This window comes from Macaca fascicularis, chromosome 2 (genome assembly GCF_037993035.2).
Source record: "Macaca fascicularis isolate 582-1 chromosome 2, T2T-MFA8v1.1".
Lineage (NCBI taxonomy): Eukaryota > Metazoa > Chordata > Mammalia > Primates > Cercopithecidae > Macaca > Macaca fascicularis.
The window spans coordinates 174,872,888-174,893,983 of NC_088376.1; the positions used below are offsets into that span (position 1 = coordinate 174,872,888).

The 21,096-nt window shown below is 34.9% G+C and overlaps 2 protein-coding genes across 2 annotated transcripts in view; one reads left to right on the forward strand and one right to left on the reverse strand.

Moving 5' to 3' along the window:
- The window catches only part of HHLA2 (HHLA2 member of B7 family), a 184,299-nt gene that overhangs the window by 142,264 nt on the left and 20,939 nt on the right, over positions 1-21,096 (reverse strand). The gene's annotated exons all lie outside the window — the stretch shown is intronic.
- Positions 1-21,096, forward strand: part of IFT57 (intraflagellar transport 57) — a 63,896-nt gene that overhangs the window by 3,061 nt on the left and 39,739 nt on the right. Inside the window, exons 3-5 of the mRNA XM_005548231.5 lie at positions 744-862; positions 5,392-5,482; positions 12,307-12,375. Coding sequence (XP_005548288.1) covers positions 744-862; positions 5,392-5,482; positions 12,307-12,375 — 279 coding nt within the window. The remainder of the gene's footprint in view (positions 1-743; positions 863-5,391; positions 5,483-12,306; positions 12,376-21,096) is intronic.

Here is a 21,096-nt window from a genome sequence, read left to right on the forward strand (position 1 = left end):
CATGTTCTCAAGTTATGAATTTTAACACTGATAATTTAATAACAAATGCTAGCCATTTAGATGACTCCTCTGTAAATATAATTATGAATTTATTTTCAGGTAAAACCTCCTTAAAATAGTTTGTATTATAACATTAATGTCACTTCTGAAAATGTTCAGTATATACTCTTTATTAGCCCAAAGTAATATATACATATATATATATTAAGTCTTGATATATTTGAGAGGTAAATTTTGGAATGGTTAATTCTTGATGTAAAAAATGATAATTAAAAAATATACCCTACAAAGTCAAAACACTTTATATTCTGAAAGGGAACTTGTACTTAAGACCATGATAGCAGTTGTGCTTTTTCATTTCTGACTTTTCCTGGGCAGGCAGTAAGATATTTTTTGGTACAAATGTTATTAATTTTTGACAAGTGAATCATTCTGTCCTTAACATAGTTATTTAAATAGTTTTACTGGTTTCTTTTCACTCTAATAAGATCAATAATTTGTTCTGCTATAATGTTACTGCCTTTTAATTTGATACATTTAACAATAAAATCTTTATTTTCAGTATTTTTATGTATCAATAGGTTACAAAGACTTGAAATGGATTTCTATGAAGCAATGTAATTACAGTTATTGTAAATCATTTGAAAGAAAAGTGATACATCCATTCAGCAGTTCTTTGCTTAAATTTTTACATTTGGAGTATAACTGACAAATAATACCCTGTTTTTTCTTTTGTTTTTCAGGGGAGAACTGCAGATTTTCCTCCTTCAAAATTAAAGTCAGGTTATGGAGAACATGTATGCTATGTTCTTGATTGCTTAGCTGAAGAAGCATTGAAATATATTGGTTTCACCTGGAAAAGGTAAAAAATTACCCAACCTGATAATAGTAATTTTATGTGCATAGCATTTTCCTCTGAGGGTGCAGAGCTGTTTAATTGAACGTAAAAGAATTATTTCCTTTTGACTATTCTAAATTGAAAATGCCACAGATAATTAAGAAAAGCCAGTATAGACAAAATTAGAATGTCTGATGTCTTCAAAACTAATTCTGAAGTAATGTGTTACATATTATTGTGCCCCTTCTCTGTTCAAATATGTAATTATTGAAGGTTTAACTGTGACTATGTATCTTTGTAAATTCTGACATTTTTTTAAAAGTCTCTTGTACATGTGTTTACACACATAAGCGTAATATATACACAGAGGGAACTGATAGCTACAGATTTAAGGAAAAAAATTGAAATTAATATAGTACTTTAAGTGGGATTTTCTCCTTTGCTAGTAGTTACTGGGCAAGAATAATACTGAAGAAACTACCTGACACTCTCCTAGACGTTGTTCATTGCTTTTGTGTCCAACCTGACAGTGCTTTCTTTCTATTATTATATTTATTATTATATTTATCCTATGGTATAAAATTGTTCTTTACTATTCTGATGTTCTTGCTAGAAATCATGAAATCTTCACAAGTACTCTGTTAGCATAATGCTTGGTCTATCTTAGATGTTTTAATAGATATTGAGCATATAGATGAAATAGAACATTTGGAAACTCAATTTATAGAGATTATAATTAGAAAACATAAATTTTATGCTCTGCAGTTTGGGATTTTTAATAGGTTAGAATGTAGAAGGCACTATTCAGGTAAATATGAGTAAGCAGTGTTTTTTTTTTTTTATTAGAACTAACTTCTGTAGAAAGATGTGTGTGTATATATATACATATGTATAAAATTCCCTGTTAACATTTTAATGTATATTCAATTATATTCTTTTAGGTATAATCTCCCTATTAAGTTTAATAACTTCCTTGAATTAGGTTACCATTGGGATGAGCCATGTGAAATTACTCATATTCATCTATTTTTAAACTAAAAAAATGGCAATTTCATATGCTTCAATCCAAACATTATTATTTAGTACAATATAAAGAATGACTACATGGTGCATAATACTTTATTAAATTTCAAGAGAAAATAAGTTATGAGATGTGCTGCTGTATTTAGCATTTTAAAAAACTACTAAATTCATAGCCTAACATATTCTAAATTCACCAGAAGCTGTGATGTAATATCTCAAACACTATTCTATTTTGCACTTCCTTTGTTTCTCAGCACTTCTTATTCCTGGCCTATGTATTGTAATTTGGATAATTTATTTTTTAGTTTTGTTTTTAATTGATACATAACTGTGCAAATTTTGGAGTACAATGTGATGTTTTGATACATGTGTACAATATACAATGATCAAGTTAGTGAAATTAACATATTCATCATTTCAAATGTTTATCATTTTATTGTGGTGAGAACATTCCAAATCTCTTTGAGCTATTTTCAAATATATATTATTAATTAATATATAATATTGTTAACTGTAGTCACCCTACTGTGCATTGGAGCACTAGAACTTATTCCTTCTAACTGTAACTTTGTACTCACCCACTTTGACCAACTTCTCCCCATCCTCCCTTCCCCCTACCCTTCCCATTCTATGGTAACCACTATTATACTCTCTACTTCTATATTTATCTTTCTGTGCCTGGCTTATTTCACTTGACATAATGTCCTCCATGCTTATACAGATTGCTACAAATGACAGAATTTCATTCTCTTTTATGATTGAATAGTATTACACTGTGAAAATATGCCACATTTTCTTTTTCTATTCAACCTTTTATGGATACTTAGATTGGATTCCATATCTTGAGTATTGTGAATAGTGCTGTAATAAACATGGGAGTGCAGATATCTCTAACATACCGATTACATTTATTTTAGATATATAATCAGTAGTGGGATTGTTGGATAATTGAGTAGTGCTATTTTTAGTTTTTTTGAGGCACCTCCATAGTGTTTGCCATAGTGTCTGTACTAATAATTTACATACCCACCAATAGTGTTCAAGGGTACCCCCTTCTCCATATCCTCATCAGGCTTTGTTATTTTGAGGGGTGAGGGATTGGGTAATCCCCATTCTAACTGGGTTGAGATGATATCTCATTGTGGTTTTGATTTGCATTTCCCTGATGATTAGTGATGTCAAGCATTTTTGCATATATCTGTTGGCTATTTCTATAGTACTTTTTGAGAAATGTCTATTAAGATCTTTTGCCCATTTTAAAAATTGGACTAGTTTTTGTTGTTGTTTTGCTATTGAGTTGCTTGAGTTTCTTATACATACTGGATGTTAACTTCTTCTCAGATGGGTGGTTTGCAAATATTTTCTCCCATTCTGTGGGCTGTCTCTTCATTCTTTTGATTGTTTCCTTAAGTTTGATGTAATCGTGTTTGTCTATTTTTGCTTTTATTGCCTGTGGTTTTGAGGTCTTATTCAAAAAATTCTTGCCCAGACCAAAGTCATGAAGTGTTTTCTCCCACATTTCCTATTAGTTTCAGTTTCAGATTGTATATTTAAGTCTTTAATCCATTTTGAATTGGTTTTTATAAGTGGTTAGAGGTAGGGGTCTAGTTTCATTCGTTTGCGTGTAGATATCCAGTTTTCCCATTACTATTTATTTTTCTTTTTTTGTTTTTTAGCACCATTTATTGAAGAGACTGTGACTTGGATAACTTATAAGGACTATGTTTAAATGAGGAATAAAAGGAGGGAGCTGAAAAGTAGTCAACATTAGAGAATATATCAGCTATGTAACATGTAAATGAGATAGACATTACATATAGATGAATTTTTTATATCTCTAAATGTCAAAATGAATCCTGGAAGAACATGGCCTTTGAGATATTTTCTAATTAATGAAAAATTAGGAAATTTATTATTTAAGATGATTGATTTAGTTCACAGTATTTTGCATAATAGTAAATGTTGATTTTTGTATTCTGTTAACATGATTGAGGCGTGGGTTTTCGTGTTTTACGACAGGGTTTCACTCTGTCGCCCAGGCTGGGGTGAACCTCTGCCTGCTGGGCTCAAGCAATCCTCCCACCTCAGCCTCCCGCATAGCTGGGACTACAGGTGCACACCACCACTCCCAGCTAATTTTTAATTTTTTTTGTCAAGACGGGGTTTCGCCATGTTGCCCAGGCTGGTCTCAAACTCCTGGTCTCAGGCAGTCCACCCGCCTTGGCCTCCCAAAGTGCTGAGATTATAGATGTGAGCCATCACACCCAGCCAGGTAGAAGTTTTTAATACAAGTTTTCTCTCTAGCTTTGTTATTGGATAAAAAAAGGAAAAAATAAATAAATTTTCATAAATAAACCCAAATACATTTGAGTACTTTTAATATAGGATATGTGTCATTAATCTTGATGAATACATGATTTTTCAAAGTTTAATGTTAGGACCACTAATTTTACATTTTGGAAATAAGAAGAAAGCTGGAATCCTTCTTATTACCTATGTTAAAATAAACTTCAGATTGATCAAAGGTGTGAATGTGAAAAGTAAAACTATAGAAGTATTAAAAGACCAGAGGAGTATAGGGGTTGTAGTATGACAGAAAGCCTCAAATATATGATGTTAAAGCTAGGGTCTGTGCAAGAAAACGTTACCAACTCTATCTGATAAGAACTGTAACAATCTTGAATAGCCAAGATTATAAGTAATATACTAGGGGAATAATTTTTGAGAGGTTAGGCAAAACATTAATTTTCTTAATATACAAAAAGCCAAAAAGTAAAGAGTATAAATAGACATTTCACCATAAAAGAAGTGCAAATAACCAATGAAAATATGAAAAGATGTTCAATCATTTTCATGCCAAAGAAATGCAGTTAAAACAAGAATGAGATTTTTTTCACGTGGTTGATGTGCTAAAATTAAAGTTTGTATTATTTATCATATTGGTGAATATATGGAAATAGAGTCACTCTCCTTCAGTATTGTTTGGAGTCTAAATTAGGGTAACATTTTGGAAGCCAATTTTGGCAGTATATAGCAAAACAATAACATGTACAAAGTTGTTTATCCAGCTATTTCACTTGAACAAATTTATTCTGAGCGGTATGTGTAATGATAAATGTACAAAGATGATCTTTGCAATATTGTCTAGCAAAATAATTAGAAGCCTCCACGTTCAGTCATAGGCTACCAGTTACATTAATTATGGTATTGATTGTTCAATGAAATACAGTACAGGTATGTAAAAAATAATGAGAAATACATATGTATTTAAATATGGTGTATTGGTGAGAAGCACTAAATTGGGTAACACCATTCGTAGTATCATCTCATTTTTTAATAAATTTGAAGATAACCACTTTTGCTTTTCACATAGAAAGTTTTAGGAAAAATACATGAAACATTTAACAGTGATTATGGAAGTGGAGTGAAAAAGGACAAAACCTGGCATAGAAGAGATAATATTTGCATTATGATTTTTCGTCTTACTAAATATTAAACTTAGCATCTCATGTTTAACCTTATTATTTTAGGCCAATATACCCAGTAGAAGAATTAGAAGAAGAAACTGTTGCAGAAGATGATGCAGAATTAACATTAAATAAAGTGGATGAAGAATTTGTGGTATGTGTGTAGCTGAACTTTCTGTTCATTTTCACCTTTCGGCCACTTTCCATTCTCTTAATTTCCCCCAGACTTCCATTATCTGGAATATATTTTATTTCATTGTTTCTAAAGAAGAAAAGCTTTTAAATACAGTGCCGAGTATCATCATTTAGACTTTTGATTAAGTTAATGTTTGTATTCGCTAATGATTGAGGTCTGAATTTTAGCAGAGGTTCTTAAACTGTTCAGGGAAATATATACCACTAGTTATATGAGTAAATACTTTAATAACAACCCTTCATGATGTTAGATAGACTGTGACTAATAAATAATTTAAAACAGAACAAAAGAATTTGGGATTAATAAATTCTGCTTTATATGCATACCATTCATTTCTAAGGAATTCCTTTATTCATCTACAATTAGGATGAATAGGAATTTTTTTTAGTGCTTTTAAATAATCAACATTATTTAAGTTGTTTGGCAGAATCTGCGCCTTTTTACATGTTTTACATGCCATCCATAGTGTGCAGCTAAAGATGACAGAGACAAAAGAACTTTTTCTCAAGATAATTCTCAGAACTTGAATTAGATTGATGCTGGTACTTTAGGGAGTATACATGTGATTTCAAGCAGAAATGGTGGGGAAAAAAACAACTTTATAGTATACAGCTGACCCTTGAGCAATGTGGGGGTTATGGGCATCAGCCCCCACACAGCTGAAAATCCACATATAACTTTGGACTCCCAAAAACTTTACTAATAGCCTACTGTTGACTTGAAGCCTTACCAATAACATAAACAGTTAACACATATTTTGTATATGTATTATATATTGTATTCTTACACTAAAAGCAAGCTAGAGAAAAGAAAATGTTACTAAGTAAGCCATAAGGGAGAGAAAACATATATACTATTAAGTGGAAGTGGATAATCATAAAAGTATCTTCCCTGTCTTCATATTGAGTAGCCTAAGGAAGAAGAGCAAGAGGAAGGGTTGGTCTTGCTGTCTCAGGGGTGGCAGAAATGAAAGAAAATTTGTGTTTAAGTGTACCCATGCAGTTCAAACCCATGTTGTTCAAGGGTCAACTATATTTTGCTGTCATAAATCAATTAAAATTTTTGGGTAATTTTTAAAATCAATAGATAATTAGTTTAACATAAGTAATTGAAATTTGGCATTGAGGTTAGTATAGTATTTAAGTTAGTATATGCTATGGAGGTTTTAATCACTGCAAAATTTTAATAGCAAATGCTGAAAAATAACCATTAAATAGATTAGATGCTATCTGAATAGAATATTATAAAGCCATTTGTATTAGTCCATTTTGTGTTGCTATGAAGGAATACTTAAGACGCTGGGTAAGTTATAAAGAAAAGAAGTTTATTTTGGCTCACAGTTTTGCAGACCATACCAGAAGTGTAGCACCAGCATCTGCTTCTGGTGAGGGCCTCAGGAAGCTTACAACCATGGTAAGACAAAGTGGGAGCAGGCATCTCACATGGCCAGAGAAGGAGCAGAGGAGGGGAGAAGGACCAGAGACAAAGGAGGAGACATATATATCCAAACTATATCACCATTAAAAATTGTTGGGTGGGCATGCTGGCTCATACCTGTAATCCTAGCACTTCAGGAAGCAGTGGGAGGATTGCTTCAGGCCAGGAGTTTGAGACCAACCTGGGCAATGTAGTGAGTCCTCATCTCTACCAAAAAGAAAAAAAAAAATGCTAGGTATGGTGATGCATGCCTGTAGTTCTAACTACTCAGGAGGCTGAGGTGGGAAGATCACTTGAGCCCAGGAGTTTGAAAGTGCAGTAAGCCATGATCATGCCACTCCACTACAGCCTGAGTGACAGAGCAAGACCCTGTCTCTACAAAAAAAATGTTTACAAAGTTTACAAAGAAAAATACAAAGTTATTGACATGGGAATGTAACTTATACTATATGCTATAAAATTAACTGAGAGGATTCCAAATTTTATGTTATAACATTACGTAAAATATGGTAAAAATAAATATATTAGCGTTCATTATATATGGGTAGGAGAATTATGAATGATTGTTTTCTATGCTTTGCATTTTTAACGTTTTAACATGTATTTTTAATAGCAATGTAAATAAACCTTATTTAAACAATATATGTAAAAAAAGATGACTGTTATTTACAGAAGGAAAAAGACCATTGTAAAACTTGTCAATATGAAAGATACTTTTTAATGTGATGAATTTTGAAAGTCAAGACAAAGATATATTCATTCATTCTGCATATACTTATTGAGCACTTGTTATGTAGCAGGCAGTGGGCAAGGCCCTGGCTGTGTAGCATGTGCCAAAGCTTTGAAGGCAGGAGGAAGCTTAGCATCATCAAGGAACTAAGAGAAAACTACTATGGCCAGAGTTCCTATGTGAGGGGGTGGGTAGCATAAGATTAACTTGGAAGATAGACCGAGTTCAGATTGTTTTGGGCATGAAAAGTAGTTTAGACTTTATTCTTTGTGTAACAGATCTTTCCATTCAAGCTCAGAAATTAAGTACTCATATATCCCCAGTTGTTCACCTTATTTATTCCCTTATCTTCTTAATAACTATTTAATAGTTATGAATAATTTATGAACAGATACCTGGTTCTAGTACATTAATATTTAACTTCAAAGGCATATAGCTAAAAACTGCTAGTCTGGGGAATAAAGAAAAACCCACTAGTCAGAAGAAAAATATCTGCAAGGGCAGAAACTATGTGTAATTTTTCTTATTGTTGTGTGTCCAGCTTATTGTGCAGGGCCTGGTGCATAATACATACTCATTAAATATTTGACCATAAAATCAAACTGTCAGCACATCGTTGTGTAACATTTAGAAACTATAGCTCATTTTAAATTGGGAACCCTTTAAAGTTCAAGGCACCATTATTTGGGGTGTGAATTTAGAGAAATATACTGGAAAGCAGTCTCTTCACACATTTCTTCCCAGCCATGAGGTGAAGACCTTCTACTATCATAAGAGCAAACTGAAGGCCTTCCTCAAAGGGGTTGGCCCTGAGGCTCTTCATTCCCTTGCATCATGTCTCTTTAATTTCTTTTCTTCTTTATTGTCATCATATTATTCTAAGGAGCCCTCTGTTACTTCTACTCTTCTCTTTAAGGAGGACTGGGTCACCACCAGGAAGCCTTTTGATGGTGGGATATTACATGATTCTGTTGTCTGAGTTTGTGGCGTTGCTCAAGGATGGTAAAGGTTGGCCAGGTGTGGTGGCTCACATCTGTAATTCCAGTACTTTGGGAGGCTGGGGTGGGCAGATCACTTGAGGGTAGGAGTTTGAGATTAGCCTGGCTAACATGGTGAAACCCCATCTCTACAAAAATACAAAAATTAGCCAGGCGTGGTGGTATGTGCCTGTAGTCCCAGCTACTTGGGAGGCTGAGGCAAGAGAATTGCTTGAACCGGGAGTTGGAGGTTGCAGTTAACCAAGATTGCACCACTGTACTCTGGCCTGGGCAACAGAGTAAGACTCTTGTCTCAAAAAAAAAAAAAGATTATTTCTCACAGTCAAAGTTCTCCTATAATCATCTAGAAACTAGAAACCTTTAATTTTGGATTGCCCATATCAAGCTAGGACACATTAATAATTATTTTTATAAATATGTTGGGGTCAATAACACAAAATATTCCCACCTATTGTACATAATCATATCCATAGTAATTGGCAGTCAGAATTAAGAAGGCATATTAGACTAATAGGAAATTTTTGACTGCCTTCTGACTTACTGAAATTAGAATCCTCATGTATTCTAATAGCTTACAAAACAATTTTCTAAGCCTGTTTACATTTGAATTCCTCTTAAATGCTCTCTTAATAATACTTAGTAACTTAATCCTTTTTCTATGAATTAGTTTGGATTTTTCAGAGGAATAGAACCAATAGGATGTACACACACACACACGTATAGAAAAAGACTTAAGGAATTGGCTCACATGGTTATGGAGGCTGAGAAGGCCCCAAGATCCACAGTTATCAAGCTGGAGACCCAGAAGAGCTGATGGTAGTTCCAGTTTGAGTCTGAAGGCCTGAAGACCAGGAGAGCTGAGCTGATAGTTTGTTTCAGTCTGAGTCAGAAGGCAAGAGAAGACTAATGTCTTCAGTGACAATGAGGCAAAAATGATAAATTCTCTTTCTCAGCTTTTTTGTTCTATTCAGCCCTTCAGTGGATTGAATAAAGCCCATGCGCATTGGTGATGACAATCTGCTTTACTCAGTCTACTGATTCAATTATTTATTGCATTCAGAAACACCCTCACAGACACACTCTGAATAATGTTTAACCAACACCAAGGCACCTTGTGGCTCAGTCAAATTGACACATAAAATTAACCATCAAAAGTCGACCCCTTGTCACCTTACCAGCCATATACATCTTCTTAAACCATAATCTTCAAATAAAGACCATACATAGCATGGTTATAATTTCATCTAATAGAATGTAACTGCTCTGCATACAACAGATATTGCTCTAATTCCTTCTCCAGAAGAGGAGATAAAGTCCATAAGTGATATCTACTCTTCTCCCTGATATCACTTAAATATTACAAAAGTAACAATACTTAAATACTATGATATAAAGTCAGTACATCTGTGTTACATGATAAGGGAATAAGAGTAAAGAAAACAAAAACACATACAGATATATTCATAGCAACTAGGAAATATTCATGACAATCACAATTCTCATTTCTGTAACTGGTCACATGCTTGTAGTTGTGTTTATAACTACCATTTTTCACTACCTATTCTGTATTCCCCTTGCCTTCAGTAAGCACCTCAGCTGGTTATAGTTCTTTACCTGGTGGGGTGACTCAGATCTTTATTACTGAAGTGTCTGAGCCAGTAAGTAGACCTGCCTGGATTTGGTTGTTGTAGTTTTCTGTTGATTTTTAATCACAGGGTATGATAATACCATGCCTTAAAAGATCTCCTGTATTTTAGAATACTCTTCCTTCGATTTTGGAGTAGCCCAGTGTCCTGTTAATAGGATCAGTCATGCCAGCCAATACAGTAATTGCCTTCTTTGCCATGTCGATTCAGAGGTATGAGGAACCCAAAGTGGCCAGGTGGCAGTCTTAATTTCTGTTCAATCAAATCGTTGTTGTATCTTCTGGTTGAAGAATTCCTCCTTTTGGAACTAAGACCTCTAAGCCAGCAAAGCATAAGATCATGGGAACAGGAAGCAAGAATTTTGCCAGTGGGCTACTAGGGGTAATAGCAAGTGATTCCACTCCATTTCCACCCCTTGATTCCTGGACCTGTAAATCCTGGCTGTGGGAGAAACAGCACCATATATTGGTTGCTGATTCATTCTAGTACCTACTATTAAAGCTTTTTACCTATTAGTGTTCAGTCCAGTATAGTTCAACAAGTATCTATTGATTGCCTATGTAAACAGTACTGATCAGATTATTGTAAAAGCATTATAAACTTGTCTCTTCTCCCATGGGCATTAAGTCATTGACATTTCACTCATTTACTCTGGTTGTTAAGTAGACTCTTATTAGTGCAAACACAGACTAGACTAAGCCATTTGTCAAAAGTGTATACCTCTGCTTCAGTTTTAAGATATAAAGTGATCACTTTTGTCTGCATTTCTGTTCTACTGCCCCACTCTAAAAAAAGTAAACGTCACTGGAGTGTATAGAATCTACATTTATGTTGTTTCTTATTTTACTAAAATGTTTCTGGTTCTCCAAGGTTTAGCATAGTTCTCGTACCTTACCTTCGTTGTTCCAACCCCCATAGTTTCTGAGGAGATATGGGATAGAGCCTTAGAATTTGCATTCTAAGGAATACCTAAGTGATGCTGTTACTGCTGCTCTCAGAACCACACTTGGAGAACCAGTATCTTATATATTTATAAATGGTTGAAGATAAGGATTATCTTTGAAATCTACTACAGCTTTGTACAGTTCTACATATGGAAGTGTTCACCAACTGACATTCTCTTTTTTCTTTATAAAATAATGACTTGAGGGCCCAGTTCCATTGTCTTTATTGTGTCCTTGAGGTTGAAATATCCTTGTTAAATTTTTGTTACTTACTATGTCACTTGTCACCACAAAGACATATGAAAAAAGAGGAGCTCATGTTTTGTCTTACATGCTCATAGAACCTGCTCAGACTCCATATTTACTGCATACTGGGGAGGGAGTTGGTTCTCAAAGGGTCACTTTCTACCCCTGCCCTCTACATCCAGTTGGTCTACAGATTAGGATTAGCTTGGCACCCACCTAAACTATCCTTTGTAATAGATTTAAGTACCATGGACCAACCAGTACTGGTAACCATTATTTTATCAAGCTTGAACATACCAGAGATGAGATGTCAAAAATATGTATCAGTGTGATTGGTCGGAGCAAATGAGAATATTCTCTGTGAGCCTCTCATTTTTGTCCATTTCAGTCTTATTGCTCAAAAATATCCATTAACTCCTTCTATTTATATCAAATTTGCCAGCCACTTGGGTTTGTTTCTTGCTCTGTTTTTATATTTATCTGTAGTTCTATAGCAATGGCTCCCTTCCTTTCCCTCCCCCCGTTTTTTCCTTTCTTTATTGACTGCAAAAATGGTGCTATTTAAGTAGTAATACCATCAAAACCTCAGAAAACAGATGAACTGTTAATAATATTGTGCCCTACTTTATGCACACGTTCACTAGGCTTTTAAATACCCTTTCCTACACTAGTCTTTATATCAAGTTTAATATAGCCTAGTATAGCATGTAGGTGAAAACTGGAAATATATTTTTTAATTATAGTTTTTAATAATTTTTTAAAAATTTGTTTATTTTCTAAGGAAGAAGAGACAGATAATGAAGAAAACTTTATTGATCTCAACGTTTTAAAGGCCCAGACATATCACTTGGTAAGTTTCATCAGCTACATGCAGGACCAACAAGCAATCAATGTACATGTTCTGCTGGAAATTTCAATGATGCCATTGTTTTGTATGCCGCTTGAAAAGTAGCTCTCAAAATTGCTTTCCTATATATAAAATGTTATAATTACAGCAAATATAAAAACCCAGAGGAGTGAGTGAGGCAGCCTCCTGTCTGTATCATGGAAAATTGACACAGTGCTACTCATGCAGACTGAAAATAATTTGCCTGGTGGCATTTTTTTATTATGAAAAGACATCAAGTATTCTATTTCAAGTTATTTTCCATTTTAATAGGCCAAGATTTAATGATCTTGATTATAGGAAAATATTTAAATTGTAGCTCTTTAAATAAAATGGATTAAGACTGGTAGGTATATGGATAAGTAATCAGACATTGCTTTAAGTCTGTTTTAATTATGAAATAACTCTAGTCTATAAAAGTACATATCCAATGAGATATTTCAGATATATATTGTATTTTTACATTCTCCATATATAATATATTAATATATATTATATATTATAAATAATTTTAATATATTCATAATATATAAATATAGAATTATGTAATATATGTTATGTATTATAAATAATATATTAATATATAACATAAATATATAATATATAAATATATGTTAAATTAATTAAATAATATATAAATATAATTTATATGTTATAGTATATTTTATTTATTATGTAATGTTATATAATTTATATATTATATAATATGTTATATATTAATCAAGGATATATACCTATTGTACCCTCAAAAAGTACATATGGAAAGTGATACTCTGTTAGTCCTTTATTTAATTTTTCTTATCTGAATCCTCAAAACAAGTTTGGATCTAGTTTTGGTTTCATATCATGAAGATTTCCTTGACTACCCCTCCCCAGGGTGATCTTTGTATTTATCATACTAATGAGGATCAATAATACTAAGGCAGTATTGATATAGTATTGATGCATCAATACTGCCTTAGTAGTATTAATCCTCATTGATGCCTTAGTATTATTAATCCTCATTAGTTATTATTAATGATGCATATATGTGTGTGTGTTTTCTGCCGAACTTGAGATGTAATATAACATTGTGGTCAACTTGCCTGAGTGTGTGACTTAACTCTAATAGTTACTAGGATTCCAGACTTGGGCAAGTTTCCAAACTTCTTGTGCCTCATCTTCTTAAACTGCAAATGAGATAAAAATATTACCTTTACCTTTGTCGTAGGTTTCTGAAAATTAAAAGAGTTACTACATGTAAAACACTGTAATAATATCTGTCACATAGAAAGTACTCAGTACTGGCAAAAACCAAAACCACATCTTTCCTCCATATTTCCCCTTCTGAAATCTGATTTGTAAGCTCCTTGATAACATAGATAGCTATCCTTTTTAATATTCCCCATAGTGTAACACAGAAGGTAGTGAATAAAGACCTCTTAAATGAAGGTATTTTTTATTGATCAATTGAAAATTATATCAGAATAATATGTTAAAATTTAAATCTAAACTCCAGTGATATCAATACCTTACATTTGCAGATCGTTTTGTAGTTTTCAAGTACTTTAAAACACATTTCTTTACTGACCTTGTAAAGTATTTGGGTGGATGTTATCTCCATTTTACAAATATAAACACTGAAATTTATAACCTTGGGACAGTTTAATCTTTTAAGAAGCTAATAAATCACAGTACCTGAATTTAAACTGCTTCTCCAAACTCCAAGTCTATTGCTTTTTCTGCTTTACCTCATAACAAGGGTTGAACAAGGTGTAGATATGTTATGATTCTTGCCTTTAGCAAGTTATAATTAGTAATGTTGGTGTTTACCTAATGTATGTGTTGAAGATGATGATGACAAAGTGCTTGTCGAGTGTGAGAAGAAAAAAGTAGAGATGCACACAGTTATTCTTGGAAAGAAACTGTTGTTTGTGTTATTCATTCTTATATTGATGGTGTAAACAGAGAACTGTGAAGGCCACCTGGGATTCCTTCTGGACAAAGTAGTTTAAGTACTGAGAAGGAGCAAAGTAATTTAGTGTGCTTCTTCCACTACACCATTTCCTTATTGGTCCTGATTTCAATTTTTCATCTCAAACTACATGAGGAAGGGTTTTTCCAAATGGTGTTTTTGTAGATTATCTAAGTATTAGATTCTTTGGGCAAAAATTATATAACAAATCCTTTAGAGCTAAGACTATGTATAGTGATATTTCCACAAGAGGAAGAAGCGTGAACGCCAGGTGTTTGTGGATGGTCAACCATGGAGTACTAATGAGGCAGAAAACCCTTTCATATTTTAAAAAACCTGGCAAGCTCATGATATTGCCCACTAAAGCCATCTGCCTGAGACAGCTGTGTCTGACTACAGCTTATGATGGTTCGGGCTGCTCTTTCCCCAAGACAACATTGCTATATAGGTTAGTATCATAGATTTAAGATTTTATGTCTCATGCAGCAGGTGGACTCACAATGCAGAGGAAATATTATTTTAGGAAAGTTGAGCATGATGAATTCTTCACTGGAACAAAAACGATACATACTGTCAAGGAAAGTGACTTTCTAAATGTATATGTGACTGTGCAAGCCCAGCCGTGTGTGGATTGCAGCATTTCCTCGCTGTCTATAGTTTTAAGACAATAAGATGCTTCTTCAATCATTTTCTATCCTCTCACCTACCCTACTTTATTTTTCCTCACAGACCCTGGTATTGCGTTACGTTTATTAATTACTGATTTATTTTTTCTGTCGCAACCACTAGAATGCAAACTCCTCTAGAGCAGGAGCTTTTTCACTGCTTTTTTCACCTGTGCCTTGTGTGTAGAAGTTGCTCAATAATCAATAATACTGTAGGAATACATGCCTGAATGTGTGCTATTTTTGCATTTATGGTTTTATAGGCAATTTTCATAGAGAAAAGAACTTATTGACAATAATTATATCCTCTTCTGTGTACCATGCGGGATAATGCAGGGAGAAATCTACCTATATTCTTTTCTTTCATTAAATAAAGTGAAGTCTAGACGCTGAAAAGCATGCTCTTTAAGTATCATGATCATTCCAAGAGTTGGACCTACACAAGCATATTCCTGAGATTTGCAGTAAAATGAAGTGAGAATGCAAATGAAAAAGACATGTCATAAGCAGGTTGTGTTCTCTGGATGCAAATACAGACAGTTTGGAGTGCAAGATGTTTATTAGAAATAGACACATGTGAAAGGAGGGGAGAGGAAAGTAGGATTGGGCAGAGGGAGAAGTCATGCTGCGATACAGGCCTGATAAAGATTGGCCAACCTGGTAGAGCCAAGTGTTGCCTGCTTAGCTCACCTGCTGAAGGCCAGTTGCCCTGGGAAGGGCATACTCCCAGGTGAAATGGCTCTCTGCAGGAGCTGACAGCAGGAGGCTGTCTGCTAGCCACATTCTCTGAAGCTCAGCAGCAAGATCTTCCTTGAAAGAGGTCCTGGTGACCCATCTTCCTAACTACCACAGCATAGTTGAAGCCTGTAACTGCTAACTTGAAGAATTTGTAAAGAGATACCATCTGCCCATTGACTAAACTTTAAACATCTGCCTAAGTCGATCATGACACAGCAGTAGTTTCATGAACACTGAAAGAGATATATTCCTCCTACTGATGATGAATGCTTATAACAATGACATTGGTTTGTTTTGGAAGCAGTTGCTTTTGAGAACATTTATTTAAGGTTTAAAAAATACATTTAAAGTCATTCTGTGTGATTTTCCATTCTAATTCCCTTACCCCAATTATGATTTTGCCGACAACTGTAATTAGTGACGCATTGCTTCATCTTCCACAATTTCATTTGTAATTTAATTACTTGAATTTTGAGATAACTTTTCTTAGAAGGAAAGCATTACGAACAGATATTAGGCTTCAAGGCTAGTCCACAGAATTCCATGTTCTTTATGTCCCTCTGATTCCTGAGTGTTTTTGAAGTCTGAAATTTAGCCAAAGTTACCCTAAGAGTGGCCATGAGAAAGGACACTGGTGCTGAATTAAAGTTCTGACAGTTGGACTGGGCCTGTGATGTTTAGAGTATAGTAGACTATTCAGAGCTTTAGGGAGTGGGAGCAGGAAAGGAAGACTCTAGTGATGAGGTGGTACCAAGGTGTGCTAGTCATTTCCATTTCTAATTTGCATATGTCAATTGGGCACTGCTTGCGTGTTCACAGTGGCTATGCTGTAATTATGAGTAGTCTTGGTATCTCCATTCACCCTTGTGAAACTCAACAGAATCATGGCAACAGACTTCTGGCAGCATGATGCAGATGTGTCATTCTCCTCCCCCAGTGAGAAAAGAGGAGAGGGAGCCACGCACTCTCTATTTCTAAATGCCCATCACCTCATTTCAAAACATTTCTTTAAACATGCCATAGATACTATTCTTTCTTGGGATGCTAAATTTGAGGTTTTGGAAACCAAATCCTGAGTTACACAGTGTAAAACCAAGTATCTCAAAAGGTTTAAACACAATTGGTTTTTAATTACTTAGCAAGAAATTCATGATACCAAGTAAGAATGAGAGACTTTTTAGCTTGAAACACAAAAGGTGAAAGGAAGTAAAAATATGAGCTTAGAGTAAAAATGTCATTTCAGGTTTAGAGTTTCATCTAGGCAAAACTGCAGTATTGTAATCAAAGAGAGGAAGAAGATGGATCTTTTTTGGTTAATATCTTAAATACTTTAATTTTTTAAATTTTACATATGTTTTATGTTTTTATTTTAGACAAAATATCCTTACTAAGTAATCTAGGAGAAAAAACTGTTCTATGTACAGCTTGCCCTATCAGTTGCCGTTAATTTTTGATTCCTGCTTAAGGAGAATGTTTTTTCTTCTGCTTTCCTAAAACAGTTGAGTGTTAGACCTCCTATCTGTGTTATGAGAGAAGTCTATGGTTGATATTTCACAGGAGAAATTAAAATGCCACATGTTTCAGTGTGATGGGACACATTATGACTGAGTAAATGCTTTTATTTCTCTGGTAACTAACCCTTACCACCCCCATCAGTTTTACATCTGGAGGTGAATAGGAAATGTGGGCTAGAGAAAAAAGTTCTGCTTCTCACTGCTCAGTGGAGGCTCAAATGGCAGTTCCTGCTGGGTGTAAAAGACACCCAGTTCGAATTTTGCTTGATCTACAATGTAGCTTTTCCACCCACTTTTGAAGTAAGAGAGATCCTTGTTTTCTTCTTGCTTTCATTGTAGGCCTAGAAAAAGTAGGAAGCAAGGACTTTTCAAGGTCCCTTCCCAGATCTGAGTCCATACCTTCAAGGTAGATTCTATGGCAGAAATAGCAGCCTTAGATGAATTCCTGACTGTGTGTCACTCGCCACATGACCATAGCAAGTTAACTAACTTCTGTGACTCTGCTTTCTTATCTGGCAATGGGACACAAATAATTCTAACCAGTCTTGTTTTGAGATTATTAAAACCTAACCTGTGGGCAGTACCTGACATTGTGCGGGCATAGAGTATGCGCTTCATGCATTTCTTATTTTTTATAATTTTTTACCTTTCCTAGAAACTGGAATTAGTTCTCAACATTCTTATGTGCCATAGAAGACTAGAAAAAGCCCCAATCCCTCAATACAAATGAGTCCCTAGATTGCCATGAGTATTTTTGAGTAAGATACTTACATAGGATATAAGTTATCAAGAAGCTTGCATTTCTATGTAAATTGGGAAGCCCTGGTGATGTCATGGCTTTATTTTCATAATCTGTCACATGGATTATTATTGAAGGCCCACTAGACTAAATTTGCTGTCACACAAGATCTCTCCTACAGAAATGACTCAGGGAGATCTGATGAAAAGTAATAAAATAATGATTTTTTAAGATATTATTTGAGAGCTGTCATTCTATAAATAGGTAGGTTATAGTTCCTTCCATCAACACTAGTAGCAGATATTTATTATGTAATTCAATATATTAAATGGGTACCAGACTATATACGTTTTTTTCAGTCTTCTACAAGTTTGTATTTTTTAAAACCACCCATCTCTCAAATCCTGATCGCCACTTACCACTTACCCCTGGCAATGTTAGTGCTTTGAATATATGTCTGATTCATCTTTACCCAGGCTATCTATGTAGTCATTAAGACCCGTGGATGCTGCCTTTGAAACATTTCCTATATCCATCCCTTCAGCTGTCTTGCAAGGCCATGTTCTTTTCATTGCCTGTCTGGACTATATAACAGTAATGCTCTAAATAGTCTTTGGTCTTCCTCTTTCAATCCCACCCCCACCCTTTGTCAAAATATTTTTCACCCTGCTTCTCTGTCTGACTTACTGAAACATGACTATTACAGGTCATTTTGTATTCAATAACGTTTGATGGCTTTCATTGCCTACAGGTCCATTTATATAGAGTATAGAGGAATAAAATTTTGATCTGACTTTCAAGGCCCTTAGCAATTTGATTATTGTCTACACAGCTAACCTCATTTTCTTCTACAAACCCTTTATTCCGGTTAAATGGGTGCCCTCATAGGCTTTCAAATACCTTGTGAGAATATCTGCTCCCATCCAATGCTTCTGTTTCCTATTATCTCTTTTCTAAAATACCTTCCCACTGTCTCTCTACCTGACTCAAATGTTCAAGGTTCAGCTGAAATGCTATCTCTTCTATCTCCTCAATGACACTTCCCTTATCACTTTGCCCCATTTAGTCCCATAGCCAACCCCAAAATCTACAAAAACCCATACATCTTTATAAAACATAGCTAACATGTTTTATTCGTGAGGATTGTTGTTGTAGTCACTATTCCTGGACTATAGCAGTATGTGGAACATAGTGGGCACTAAATAAATAGTTGTTGGATAAGTATTAATAAATACAGTAATTGTACCTTGCCTATAACTTCTTGGCTTCTTTTCTGGCTGGAGGACAAAATTCATATTCCTTACCCTAGATTTGAAGGTCTTTCACAATGTACTTAACTCTCTTTTCCTCTCCAGTATTCACTTTTTTTTTTTTTGTTTGTTTGAGACGGAGTCTCGCTCTGTCCCCCCAGGCTGGAGTACAGTGGCGCGATCTCGGCTCACTGCCAGCTCCGCCTCCTGGTTTCATGCCATTCTCCTGCCTCAGCCTCCCGAGTAGCTGGGACTTACAGGCGCCCGCCACCACGCCCGGCTAATTTTTTGTATTTTTTTAGTAGAGACGGGGTTTCACCGTGTTAGCTAGGATGGTCTCGACCTCCTGACCTTGTGATCCGCCCACCTCGGCCTCCCAAAGTGCTGGGATTACAGGCATGAGCCACCGCACCCAGCCAGTATTCACCTTTTTAAGCCCCTAGACTCTTTTCTCATTTTGATCCTCACAAGTTATATTCATTCCTATTTCAGTTTTTTGGCTTATGCCGTTTTCCTCACTGAAAACACTTGGCTTGTCTCTTTTCTGCCTGTCTATATCCCATACATTCTTGCAAGGCTAAACTTAAAACTCACTATTGCATTAAAACATACTTGTCTTTCTCATTCAGACTCCTACAGCATACCACCTGTACCTGCTGGTTTTTGGAAGTTAATCAAATTTTATTTTTACCTGCTTATTGAAAAAACTTTATTCTTTTTTAAAGTAAAATATGTTCCTTGTGTTTTCTAAAAAATGAAAGAACAAAAGAGTGTAAAGAAAAATGTGAAAAGTTTCCCAAATCTCAGCATCCAGATAGAAACATTGTACCCTTTTATTCGTAATTAGCCCAAAGTTATGTAAGATGAGAACATTTGGAAGTGGTATCTGAACGAAGGGTATATGGAAATTTTTTGTGTAATATTGATACAATTTTTTATAAGTCTGAAAATATACACAGAATTTAACAAAGTAGTATAGAATCTATAAAATAATACAAATATGTGGTCATGTTAGTATATGAAGCAATGCAAATCAGTGAGGAAAACTGAACTATTCAATTAAATGGTGAAGAGATAATAGGCTAATCCATTTATAGAAAAAGCTGGATTCCTCCCTCATACATTACACCCAAATTAACTCCACACGGATCACAATAACAAATAATAAGGCACAAAAATAAAACAAAAACATGAGGCCAAGTGCAGTGACTCATGCCTCTAGTCCCAGCACTTTGAGGGCCATGGTAGGTGGATCACTTGAGGCCAGAATTTCAAGACTACCTTGGCCAACATGGTGAAACCCCATCTCTACTAAAAATACAAAAATCAGCCTAGCATGGTGGTGCATTCCTGTAGTCCTAGCTACTTGGGAGGTTGAGGCAGGAGAATCACTTAAACCCTGGAGGCAGAGGCTGCAGTGAGCCGAGATCATGCCACTGCACTCCAACCTGGGTGACAGAGCGAGATCCTGTCTCGACAAAACAAAACACACACACTCACACACCAAACATGAGGAGTGACAAGTGTTACAGTTTGAAGTAGGCATAATTAAGCATGACAAGAAAATCCAAAACATAAAATACAAATCTGAATGTATAAAAATTAAAACTTTATATTATGGGAAAGCAGAGTGGGGAACACCATAAAGTTAAAATACAAGTGACAAACTGGAGAAAAATAATTATAGCCTAGGTGACAAAGGGTTGATAGACATATGGTAAGGTGTTTTAGAGCTTGTGCTCTAGAGTAATGCTGCCTGACCTACCAATCACTGGATGTGACATTGAAAAAGTCACCTACCTATTCTGTGCCTCAGTTTCCTCAC